Source organism: Xyrauchen texanus, chromosome 3 (assembly GCF_025860055.1).
Source record: "Xyrauchen texanus isolate HMW12.3.18 chromosome 3, RBS_HiC_50CHRs, whole genome shotgun sequence".
Classification (NCBI taxonomy): domain Eukaryota; kingdom Metazoa; phylum Chordata; class Actinopteri; order Cypriniformes; family Catostomidae; genus Xyrauchen; species Xyrauchen texanus.
The window spans coordinates 59,218,300-59,230,799 of NC_068278.1; the positions used below are offsets into that span (position 1 = coordinate 59,218,300).

The following is a 12,500-nucleotide window of genomic DNA, read 5'->3' on the forward strand; positions in this document are numbered from 1 at the left end:
CACACACTCAAGCACACTCACAGGCACACTCCACACACACACACTGTCACTCACACACTCACACTCAAGCACACTCACAGGCACACTCACAGGCACACTCACACACACACACGCGCACACACACACATCTTAAACATCTGTACAGATAAATATTCCCTTTTCTAATCCATTGCTGGTCTTGAAACCCAACCAGACCCTTGAGCGTGTCGTGTGCACTTATTCTGCTGACATCTCATTAATATTATCTGTGTGAGTAATGAACGAATATGCAACAGGTGTTTTGCTTGAGTCTGTCGCCCTGCCGTGCGTTTGGATGCATGTTAATGAGATGAACTTCAGTAAGAAGTGCAGCGTTTAATTAGAGAGGACTCATAAGTATGCAGCAGGTCGTGCCGTTTGCATGCTCATTAGGGAAATTAGAATATGGTGCATGACTAGCGGCCTCCGCTACACCGTTCAATTTCAGATTCATTGCGATGTAATTTAGCGCAGTTCAGGCGGCGTGCAATATTAAAGGAGATATGAAATGTCCACTTAAACCTTTCTAAACTTATTTTCTGCCTTAACACAAAAGGAGATATTAGGCAGAATGTTCACGCTGCTCTTTAGTTTCAATGCAGGTTAATAAGGACTGGGGCTGAAGGACTGAAAATGGGCATTAAAGTCAACATGTCCATATGACTCGTGGACTCTCTTCCTGCTTTGTGTGAGGAACAGACTGAAATGTAATTAATTCTCTGTCTCTGTCTCTCTCTCAGGGAGGAGGATGAGTTTTCAGAGTTGCGCTCTGATCTCAGTCAAAGTCAACAGGAAGTTAATGAGGATGGACGGAGTGTTGATCAGGACCCCGACCAGGCATCTGTGTCACTGCCTGAAAACCAGTCCACACTGGTCACTGCAGACATGGGTGAGACACAAGCACCACTGAAACCATTTTTGTGGGATTGTTAACGTGCAAGGGAGACTGGCGGCACACCCGGGTGAAATGTTTTAATAGGGTTTATTAGTGGGTGAATCGCACAAAATCTGGTGGTTGTATGGACCATTCTTTGCATTGTGACATTCATTTCATGACAAGAAAGCAGCCAATTAAGCTCAGTGGATGAACACCCTTGCCAGTGCCCAAATTCGTGTTAACGACATACTGATTCACGATATAGGGAGCTAGGGAGCTGATTGAGGCTTGACTGGTATTCTGGCATACCGGGCATTTACCCGGTGGGCCGATGCACTTTGGGGGCGATCAGGGGCGGACTGGCCATCTGGAGAACTGAGCGGGCCGGTGGGTCGGCCAGCGAATGTGCTGCGATAAGCTAAAATGAGACGCCGCGTTATGCAGAACGGACCTCAAAATGGCGCCGCGATACGCAGAAAAGGACAGCGAACGCCCCCTGCTCAACTTTTGGGCCAGTTAATAAATAGCATATAGATTTTTGATAAAATAGCATATAGCATTATGATAAAATAGCATATAGCATTATGGTAAAATAGCATATAGCATTATGATAAAACAGCATATAGCATTATGATAAAATAGCATATATCATTATGGTAAAATAGCATATAGCATTATGGTAAAATAGCATATAGCATTTTGATAAAATAGCATATAGCATTATGATAAAATAGCATATATCATTATTGTAAAATAGCATATAGCATTATGATAAAACAGCATATAGCATTATGATAAAATAGCATATATCATTATGGTAAAATAGCATATAGCATTATGGTAAAATAGCATATAGCATTTTGATAAAATAGCATATAGCATTTTGATAAAATAGCATATAGCATTATGATAAAATAGCATATAGCATTATGATAAAATAGCATATATCATTATGGTAAAATAGCATATAGCATTATGGTAAAATAGCATATAGCATTATGATAAAATAGCATATAGCATTTTGATAAAATAGCATATAGCATTATGGTAAAATAGCATATAGCATTTTGATAAAATAGCATATAACATTATGGTAAAATAGCATATAGCATTTTGATAAACTAGCATATAACATTATGGTAAAATAGCATATAGCATTTTGATAAAATAGCATATAACATTATGGTAAAATAGCATATAGCATTTTGATAAAATAGCATATAGCGTTTTGATAAAATAGCATATAGCATTATGGTAAAATAGCATATAGCATTATGGTAAAATAGCATATAGCATTTTGATAAAATAGCATATAGCATTATGGTAAAATAGCATATCGCATTTTGATAAAATAGCATATAGCATTATGGTAAAATAGCATATAACATTTTGATAAAATAGCATATAGCATTATGGTAAAATAGCATATAGCATTATGGTAAAATAGCATATAGCATTTTGATAAAATAGCATATAGCATTTTGATAAAATAGCATATAACATTATGGTAAAATAGCATATAGCATTTTGATAAAATAGCATATAGCATTTTGATAAAATAGCATATAACATTATGGTAAAATAGCATATAGCATTATGGTAAAATAGCATATAGCATTTTGATAAAATAGCATATAGCATTTTGATAAAATAGCATATAGCATAGGGCCGGACTGGGAAGAGAAATCGGCCCAGGATTTTACATAGCAACTTTTGGGCCAGTTGCTATGTAAAATCCCAGGCTGATTTCTCTTCCCAGTCCGGCCCTGGACACGCCCATAGTCTGAAGGTCACAAATGTGTTTATCAGTGCAGACTCATGGGAAATATTGACGTTAGGTGCCTCTGATTGTCTTCTGGTCCCAGTGAAAGTAGCGCTCAAACAGCACTTTTACCTGCAGGAAAATAAATGAGATTATCTTAAAAATAAGATCATCTTAAACATGAGATATTTAATAGCTTAAGAGTTGCTCCTAGATAGCAATGAGATTAAATATAGATCAAATGGAGATCTAGAAGAATGATCTCAGCAATGTGTCAAACTCTGCTCAGATTCGCCAAGATGCAGTCGTCAAAATATGAATAACTATAATCTTGACCAATAAGTATCGTTTGAACTATTAGATGCTCTACTTTCCAATGCATGTAAACATTATGACCAAAACTGAACAAGTGCTTTGAAGTTTGCAGACAAATCAGAAGCGTTCCGTTTTGGAACATTTTAAAAACGTTTGCATTGTACGTATTATTGAAATCGGTCAAAATATCAAAGTGATCAAATATTCATGTGTCATATGTCGTTGGAAAGCTCTTAAAGAGCAAAATACAACCAGTTGATTAGTTTTGCTCACAGACACAAATATAGCGAGTAATAGTTAAGTATATGTATTTGACAATGAACTTGGTGTTACTTAAATGCAACGTTTTCATTTATAACACCACTAAATATAAACAGAACATTAAATATCAAATATACATTATTTAGAGGAGGTGATTATCTTTCAAAAGAGTCCACACACAAGATAATCAGATGTATAGATCATTAGATAATCCACATGAAGCACAATGTTACATATGACCACCAGGAGATGGCGCCAAATACACGACACAGACTCAATGATGACTCAAATGACACAGAATGAAACTCATTCTGTGAAATCTCATGACTAAAATCATGTCTGCATGCTATGCAAACCTTTAGTCATTGTTGTGTTTGCATGTGTAATTAGTTCTTATGTACAATTATTATCTTTTATTTGTTTGGAGATGTTTTTGGACACTATGATACATTATATTTGTAATGTTATAACTTTTGATTGCTTTGTCGTATCAACACAAAATTGTCCTCGGGTACGGTTGACATGATTGGGAACAAAACAAACGCTGTTTTTCGGAGCCGCCTTATTTACACCCTGAGAAATATAACATCAAATAAGAAATATAAGAAAAAATGACTCAAAAATAGCATAGAGCATTATGGTAAAATAGCATATAGCATTATGATAAAATAGCATATAGCATTATGGTAAAATAGCATATAGCATTATAGTAAAATAGCATATAGCATTATGGTAAAATAGCATATAGCATTATGGTAAAATAGCATATAGCATTATGATAAAATAGCATTATGTTAAAATAGCATTATGATAAAATAGCATATAGCATTATGGTAAAATAGCATATAGCATTATGATAAAATAGCATTATGTTAAAATAGCATTATGATAAAATAGCATATAGCATTATGGTAAAATAGCATATAACATTATGATAAAAGAGCATTATGATAAAATAGCATTATGGTAAAATAGCATATAGCATTATGGTAAAATAGCATATAGCATTATAGTAAAATAGCATATAGCATTATGGTAAAATAGCATATAGCATTATGGTAAAATAGCATATAGCATTATGATAAAATAGCATTATGTTAAAATAGCATTATGATAAAATAGCATATAGCATTATGGTAAAATAGCATATAGCATTATGATAAAATAGCATTATGTTAAAATAGCATTATGATAAAATAGCATATAGCATTATGGTAAAATAGCATATAACATTATGATAAAAGAGCATTATGATAAAATAGCATTATGGTAAAATAGCATATAGCATTATGGTAAAATAGCATATAGCATTATGATAAAATAGCATATAGCATTATGATAAAATAGCATATAGCATTATGGTAAAATAGCATATAGCATTATGATAAAATAGCATATAGCATTATGGTAAAATAGCATATAGCATTATGGTAAAATAGCATATAGCATTATGGTAAAATAGCATATAGCATTATGGTAAAATAGCATATAGCATTATGATAAAATAGCATATGTAAAATAGCATTATGATAAAATAGCATATAGCATTATAGTAAAATAGCATATAGCATTATGATAAAATAGCATATAGCATTATGTTAAAATAGCATTATGATAAAATAGCATATAGCATTATGGTAAAATAGCATATAGCATTATGATAAAATAGCATTATGGTAAAATAGCATTATGGTAAAATAGCATATAGCATTATGGTAAAATAGCATATAGCATTATGAGTAAAAATAGCATATAGCATTATGGTAAAATAGCATATAGCATTATGGTAAAATAGCATATAGCATTATGATAAAATAGCATTATGTTAAAATAGCATTATGATAAAATAGCATATAGCATTATGGTAAAATAGCATATAGCATTATGATAAAATAGCATTATGTTAAAATAGCATTATGATAAAATAGCATATAGCATTATGGTAAAATAGCATATAACATTATGATAAAAGAGCATTATGATAAAATAGCATTATGGTAAAATAGCATATAGCATTATAGTAAAATAGCATATAACATTATGGTAAAATAGCATATAGCATTATGATAAAATAGCATATAGCATTATGGTAAAATAGCATATAGCATTATGGTAAAATAGCATATAGCATTATGATAAAATAGCATATAGCATTATGATAAAATAGCATTATGTTAAAATAGCATTATCATAAAATAGCATATAGCATTATGATAAAATAACATATAGCATTATGATAAAATAGCATTATGGTAAAATAGCATATAGCATTATGATAAAATAGCATAGCATTATGATAAAATAGCATTATGGTAAAATAGCATTATGGTAAAATAGCATATAGCATTATGATAAAATAGCATTATGGTAAAATAGCATATAGCATTATGGTAAAATAGCATATAGCATAATGGTAAAATAGCATTATGGTAAAATAGCATATAGCATTATGATAAAATAGCATTATGGTAAAATAGCATATAGCATTATGGTAAAATAGCATATAGCATTATGGTAAAATAGCATTATGATAAAATATAGCATTATGGTAAAATAGCATATAAGCATTATGTATAAAATATAGCATTATGGTAAAATAGCATATAGCATTATGTTAAAATAGCATTATGATAAAATAGCATATAGCATTATGGTAAAATAGCATATAGCATTATGGTAAAATAACATATAGCATTATGGTAAAATAGCATATAGCATTATGGTAAAATAGCATATAGCATTATGGTAAAATAGCATATAGCATTATGATAAAATAGCATATAGCATTATGGTAAAATAACATATAGCATTATGGTAAAATAGCATATAGCATTATGATAAAATAGCATATAGCATTATGATAAAATAGCATATAGCATTATGATAAAATAGCATTATGTTAAATTAGCGTTATGATAAAATAGCATATAGCATTATGATAAAATAGCATATAGCATTATGATAAAATAGCATTTTGATAAAATAGCATTATGGTAGAATAGCATTATGGTAAAATAGCATTATGTTAAAATAGCATTATGATAAAATAGCATATAGCATTATGATAAAATAGCATATAGCATTATGATAAAATAGCATTATGTTAAAATAGCATTATGATAAAATAGCATATAGCATTATGATAAAATAGCATATAGCATTATGGTAAAATAGCATATAGCATTATGATAAAATAGCATATAGCATTTTGATAAAATAGCATTATGATAAAGTGGCATATAGCATTATGGTAAAATAGCATATAGCATTATGATAAAATGGCATATAGCATTATGGTAAAATAGCATATAGCATTATGATAAAATGGCATATAGCATTATGATAAAATAGCATATAGCATTATGATAAAATAGCATATAGCATTATGATAAAATAGCATATAGCATTTTGATAAAATGGCATATAGCATTATGGTAAAATAGCATATAGCATTATGGTAAAATAGCATATAGCATTATGATAAAATAGCATTATGATAAAATGGCATATAGCATTATGGTAAAATAGCATATAGCATTATGATAAAATAGCATATAGATATAGCATTATGGTAAAATAGCATATAGCATTATGATAAAATAGCATTTAGCATTTTGATAAAATAGCATTATGATAAAATGGCATATAGCATTATGGTAAAATAGCATATAGCATTGATAAAATAGCATATAGCATTATGGTAAAATAGCATATAGATTATGAATAAATAGCATTATGATAAAATGGCATATAACATTATGGTAAAATAGCATATAGCATTATGATAAAATAGCATATAGCATATAGCATTATGATAAAATAGACATATAGCATTATGGTAAAATAGCATATAGCATTATGGTAAAATAGCATATAGCATTATGATAAAATAGCATATAAGATTATGATAAAATAGCATTATGTTAAATTAGCATTATGATAAAATAGCATTATGTTAAATTAGCATTATGATAAAATAGCATATAGCATTATGATAAAATAGCATATAGCATTATGATAAATTGCATTTTGATAAAATAGCATTATGTTAAATTAGCATTATGATAAAATAGCATTATGTTAAATTAGCATTATGATAAAATAGCATATAGCATTATGATAAAATAGCATTTTGGTAGAATAGCATTATGGTAAAATAACATTATGTTAAAATAGCATTATGATAAAATAGCAGATAGCATTATGATAAAATAGCATATAGCATTATGATAAAATAGCATTATGTTAAAATAGCATTATGATAAAATAGCATATAGCATTATGATAAAATAGCATATAGCATTATGGTAAAATAGCATATAGCATTATGATAAAATAGCATATAGCATTTTGATAAAATAGCATTATGATAAAATGGCATATAGCATTATGGTAAAATAGCATATAGCATTATGGTAAAATAGCATATATCATTATGATAAAATGGCATATAGCATTATGGTAAAATAGCATATAGCATTATGATAAAATAGCATATAGCATTATGATAAAATAGCATATAGCATTATGATAAAATAGCATTATGTTAAATTAGCATTATGATAAAATAGCATATAGCATTATGATAAAATAGCATATAGAATTTTGATAAAATAGCATATAGCATTATGGTAAAATAGCATATAAGCATTATGATAAAATAGCATATAGCATTATGGTAAAATAGCATATAGCATTATGATAAAATAGCATATAGCATTATGATAAAATAGCATATAGCATTATGATAAAATAGCATATAGCATTATGATAAAATAGCATATAGCATTATGGTAAAATAGCATATAGCATTATGATAAAATAGCATATAGCATTATGGTAAAATAGCATATAGCATTATGATAAAATAGCATTATGATAAAATGGCATATAGCATTATGGTAAAATAGCATATAGCATTATGATAAAATAGCATATAGCATATAGCATTATGGTAAAATAGCATATAGCATTATGATAAAATAGCATTTAGCATTTTGATAAAATAGCATTATGATAAAATGGCATATAGCATTATGGTAAAATAGCATATAGCATTGATAAAATAGCATATAGCATTATGGTAAAATAGCATATAGCATTATGAATAAATAGCATTATGATAAAATGGCATATAACATTATGGTAAAATAGCATATAGCATTATGATGAAATAGCATATAGCATATAGCATTATGATAAAATAGAATATAGCATTATGGTAAAATAGCATATAGCATTATGGTAAAATAGCATATAGCATTATGATAAAATAGCATATAGCATTATGATAAAATAGCATTATGTTAAATTAGCATTATGATAAAATAGCATTATGTTAAATTAGCATTATGATAAAATAGCATATAGCATTATGATAAAATAGCATATAGCATTATGATAAATTGCATTTTGATAAAATAGCATTATGTTAAATTAGCATTATGATAAAATAGCATTATGTTAAATTAGCATTATGATAAAATAGCATATAGCATTATGATAAAATAGCATATAGCATTATGATAAAATAGCATTTTGATAAAATAGCATTATGGTAGAATAGCATTATGGTAAAATAGCATTATGTTAAAATAGCATTATGATAAAATAGCAGATAGCATTATGATAAAATAGCATATAGCATTATGATAAAATAGCATTATGTTAAAATAGCATTATGATAAAATAGCATATAGCATTATGATAAAATAGCATATAGCATTATGGTAAAATAGCATATAGCATTATGATAAAATAGCATATAGCATTTTGATAAAATAGCATTATGATAAAATGGCATATAGCATTATGGTAAAATAGCATATAGCATTATGGTAAAATAGCATATATCATTATGATAAAATGGCATATAGCATTATGGTAAAATAGCATATAGCATTATGATAAAATAGCATATAGCATTATGATAAAATAGCATATAGCATTATGATAAAATAGCATTATGTTAAATTAGCATTATGATAAAATAGCATATAGCATTATGATAAAATAGCATATAGAATTTTGATAAAATGGCATATAGCATTATGGTAAAATAGCATATAGCATTATGATAAAATAGCATATAGCATTATGGTAAAATAGCATATAGCATTATGATAAAATAGCATATAGCATTATGATAAAATAGCATATAGCATTATGATAAAATAGCATATAGCATTATGATAAAATAGCCTATAGCATTTTGATAAAATGGCATATAGCATTATGGTAAAATAGCATATAGCATTATGATAAAATGGCATATAGCATATAGCATTATGATAAAATAGCATATAGCATTATGGTAAAATAGCATATAGCATTATGATAAAATAGCATTTAGCATTTTGATAAAATAGCATTATGATAAAATGGCATATAGCATTATGGTAAAATAGCATATAGCATTGATAAAATAGCATATAGCATTATGGTAAAATAGCATATAGCATTATGAATAAATAGCATTATGATAAAATGGCATATAGCATTATGGTAAAATAGCATATAGCATTGATAAAATAGCATATAGCATTATGGTAAAATAGCATATAGCATTATGATAAAATAGCATATAAGCATTATGATAAAATAGCATTTAGCATTTTGATAAAATAGCATTATGATAAAATGGCATATAGCATTATGGTAAAATAGCATATAGCATTGATAAAATAGCATATAGCATTATGGTAAAATAGCATATAGCATTATGAATAAATAGCATTATGATAAAATGGCATATAGCATTATGGTAAAATAGCATATAGCATTGATAAAATAGCATATAGCATTATGGTAAAATAGCATATAGCATTATGAATAAATAGCATTATGATAAAATGGCATATAGCATTATGGTAAAATAGCATATAGCATTGATAAAATAGCATATAGCATTATGGTAAAATAGCATATAGCATTATGATAAAATAGCATATAGCATTATGATAAAATAGCATTTAGCATTTTGATAAAATAGCATTATGATAAAATGGCATATAGCATTATGGTAAAATAGCATATAGCATTGATAAAATAGCATATAGCATTATGGTAAAATAGCATATAGCATTATGAATAAATAGCATTATGATAAAATGGCATATAGCATTATGGTAAAATAGCATATAGCATTGATAAAATAGCATATAGCATTATGGTAAAATAGCATATAGCATTATGATAAAATAGCATATAGCATATAGCATTATGATAAAATAGAATATAGCATTATGATAAAATAGCATATAGCATTATGATAAAATAGCATTATGGTAAATTAGCATTATGTTAAAATAGCATTATGATAAAATAGCATATAGATCTAAAAGATTGATGTTTTATGGCAATGTCACGGGCATCTTTTAATTAAACCGTTATCATGAGCACAGACTGAGCTTTGACATTTACGTCTGACAAAACCAAACTTAGAAATGCTGAATCGTTTAAATGGTTCTGCTTTCCTATAAGCGATGTTATGTTCATTACTAATGTATGACGGCACACGGATGGGATGCAGTTATGAATATTAATCCAGCTGTGAATCAATAATCTGCTCGTGCCTTCAGTGATTGTATTGATTCATAGGAGTAGAATCATCATTCAGCTCAAGCACCCGTTCGAATACAAACCTACTCGGGTTTATTATTACTGAATACGTTTTATTGACGTTTCATCTTTAACTCAGATATTGTAGACATACAGTGAGAGTGTAGAGCTATACAATAATAATGCATTAAAAAGTGCACATTATTTGGTCATATTGAGATCTCTTCTAAACCTCTACAGTGTTTCAGGAGGAATGCAGTCCATCACATTATGGAAGTACCCAATAAAACGGACCTTAAGATTGCAGTATGTTCTCCACAGATACCTGCAGTGACCTGAACTCGGAGCTGCAGCGGGTTCTCACGGGGTTGGAGAGCGTCTTGTGCGGCCGTAAGAAGAGCACGTGTAGTCTGTCTGTGGCCGAGGTGGACAGACACATCGAGCAGCTGACCACCGCCAGCGAACACTGTGATCTGGCCATCAAGGTAACGCACAGACCCTAAAACTCCTTACAGATATGAAAGAAACGAATGGCCACAATCCATTCACCGGCTTGACGATATAAATAATAGTTTAATATAAAACTGAACCAAAAAGACAAACACACACACACACACACAGGTCTTTCCCTGGGGAGGGGCGTGCCTTCCGCCCAGTCTGCCGGCAGGTCATCCCCGTCTACCTGGATGAGGGAGGGGACAAGGGGAGGGAAACAAAAAAAATTTGGCGCCTACATGCCGTAACAGCGATCGTGTCAAATTAACAAAACATAAAAAGAGAGGGAAAGGCCAACACGGATCGGCAGTGAAAAACACGTACTCGCCGGTACTCCGGTGCGTTTTTGGTGGAAGGTATGGGGTCTCCCCCGCCCCTGGCAGCGGTAACCGCTCAAGGCGGTTGGTTGGAAGCCCCTCCTCCCCTCGCGGTCGGTGGCCGTTCCTCTGCTTCCAAGCGGCCGGGCTGCTCTGTCGTTTGGTGGATGGTAGCGCCGAGAACTCCACTACGGCACATCTCTCCTCCTGCCCAAAAAGACAAACACACACAGATGTCGGACAGCTGTCCATAAATCTCTCTGTCTCTCTCTGTCGCACTGCCATCTTCGGTCGACCTTTATCCCTCTCGAGGGATAGTTAACCTGATTACATTTACATTTATGTAAGTTGCCTCCACGTCTGAGACCGTCAATCCACTTATCTGATCACGTGGCTTGTTGAGCGCTTTACCGCAGAGACGTAGCGCGTGTGGAGGCTTCACGCTATTCTCCACGGCATCCATGCACAACTCACCACACGCCCCACCGAGAGCGAGAACCACATTATAGCGACCACGAGGAGGTTACCCCATGTGACTCTACCCTCCCTAGCAACCAGGCCAATTTGGTTGCTATGGAGACCTGACTGGAGTCACTCACCACACGCCCCACCGAGAGCGAGAACCACATTATAGCGACCACGAGGAGGTTACACCATGTGACTCTACCCTCCCTAGCAACCGGGCCAATTTGGTTGCTAAGGAGACCTGACTGGAGTCACTCACCACACCCTGGATTCAAACTAGCGACTCCAGGTGTGATAGTCAGCGTCAATACTTATTTAAGTGTAGTCGATCCCCACCGGTGTGGACATGCCGATTGATGGTTGCTGGACAACATATTGGCTCGCTCTTAAATGGCACAAATGTTGGTGTTTGTAGTCTTTCCGGTCTTGT

General features: G+C 31.0%; 1 protein-coding gene across 1 annotated transcript in view; it reads left to right on the plus strand.

Annotated features, from left to right (window-relative positions):
- The window catches only part of LOC127625141 (colorectal mutant cancer protein-like), a 132,386-nt gene that overhangs the window by 62,788 nt on the left and 57,098 nt on the right, over positions 1-12,500 (plus strand). The window contains exons 5-6 of the mRNA XM_052100233.1: positions 754-907; positions 11,115-11,278. Coding sequence (XP_051956193.1) covers positions 754-907; positions 11,115-11,278 — 318 coding nt within the window. The remainder of the gene's footprint in view (positions 1-753; positions 908-11,114; positions 11,279-12,500) is intronic.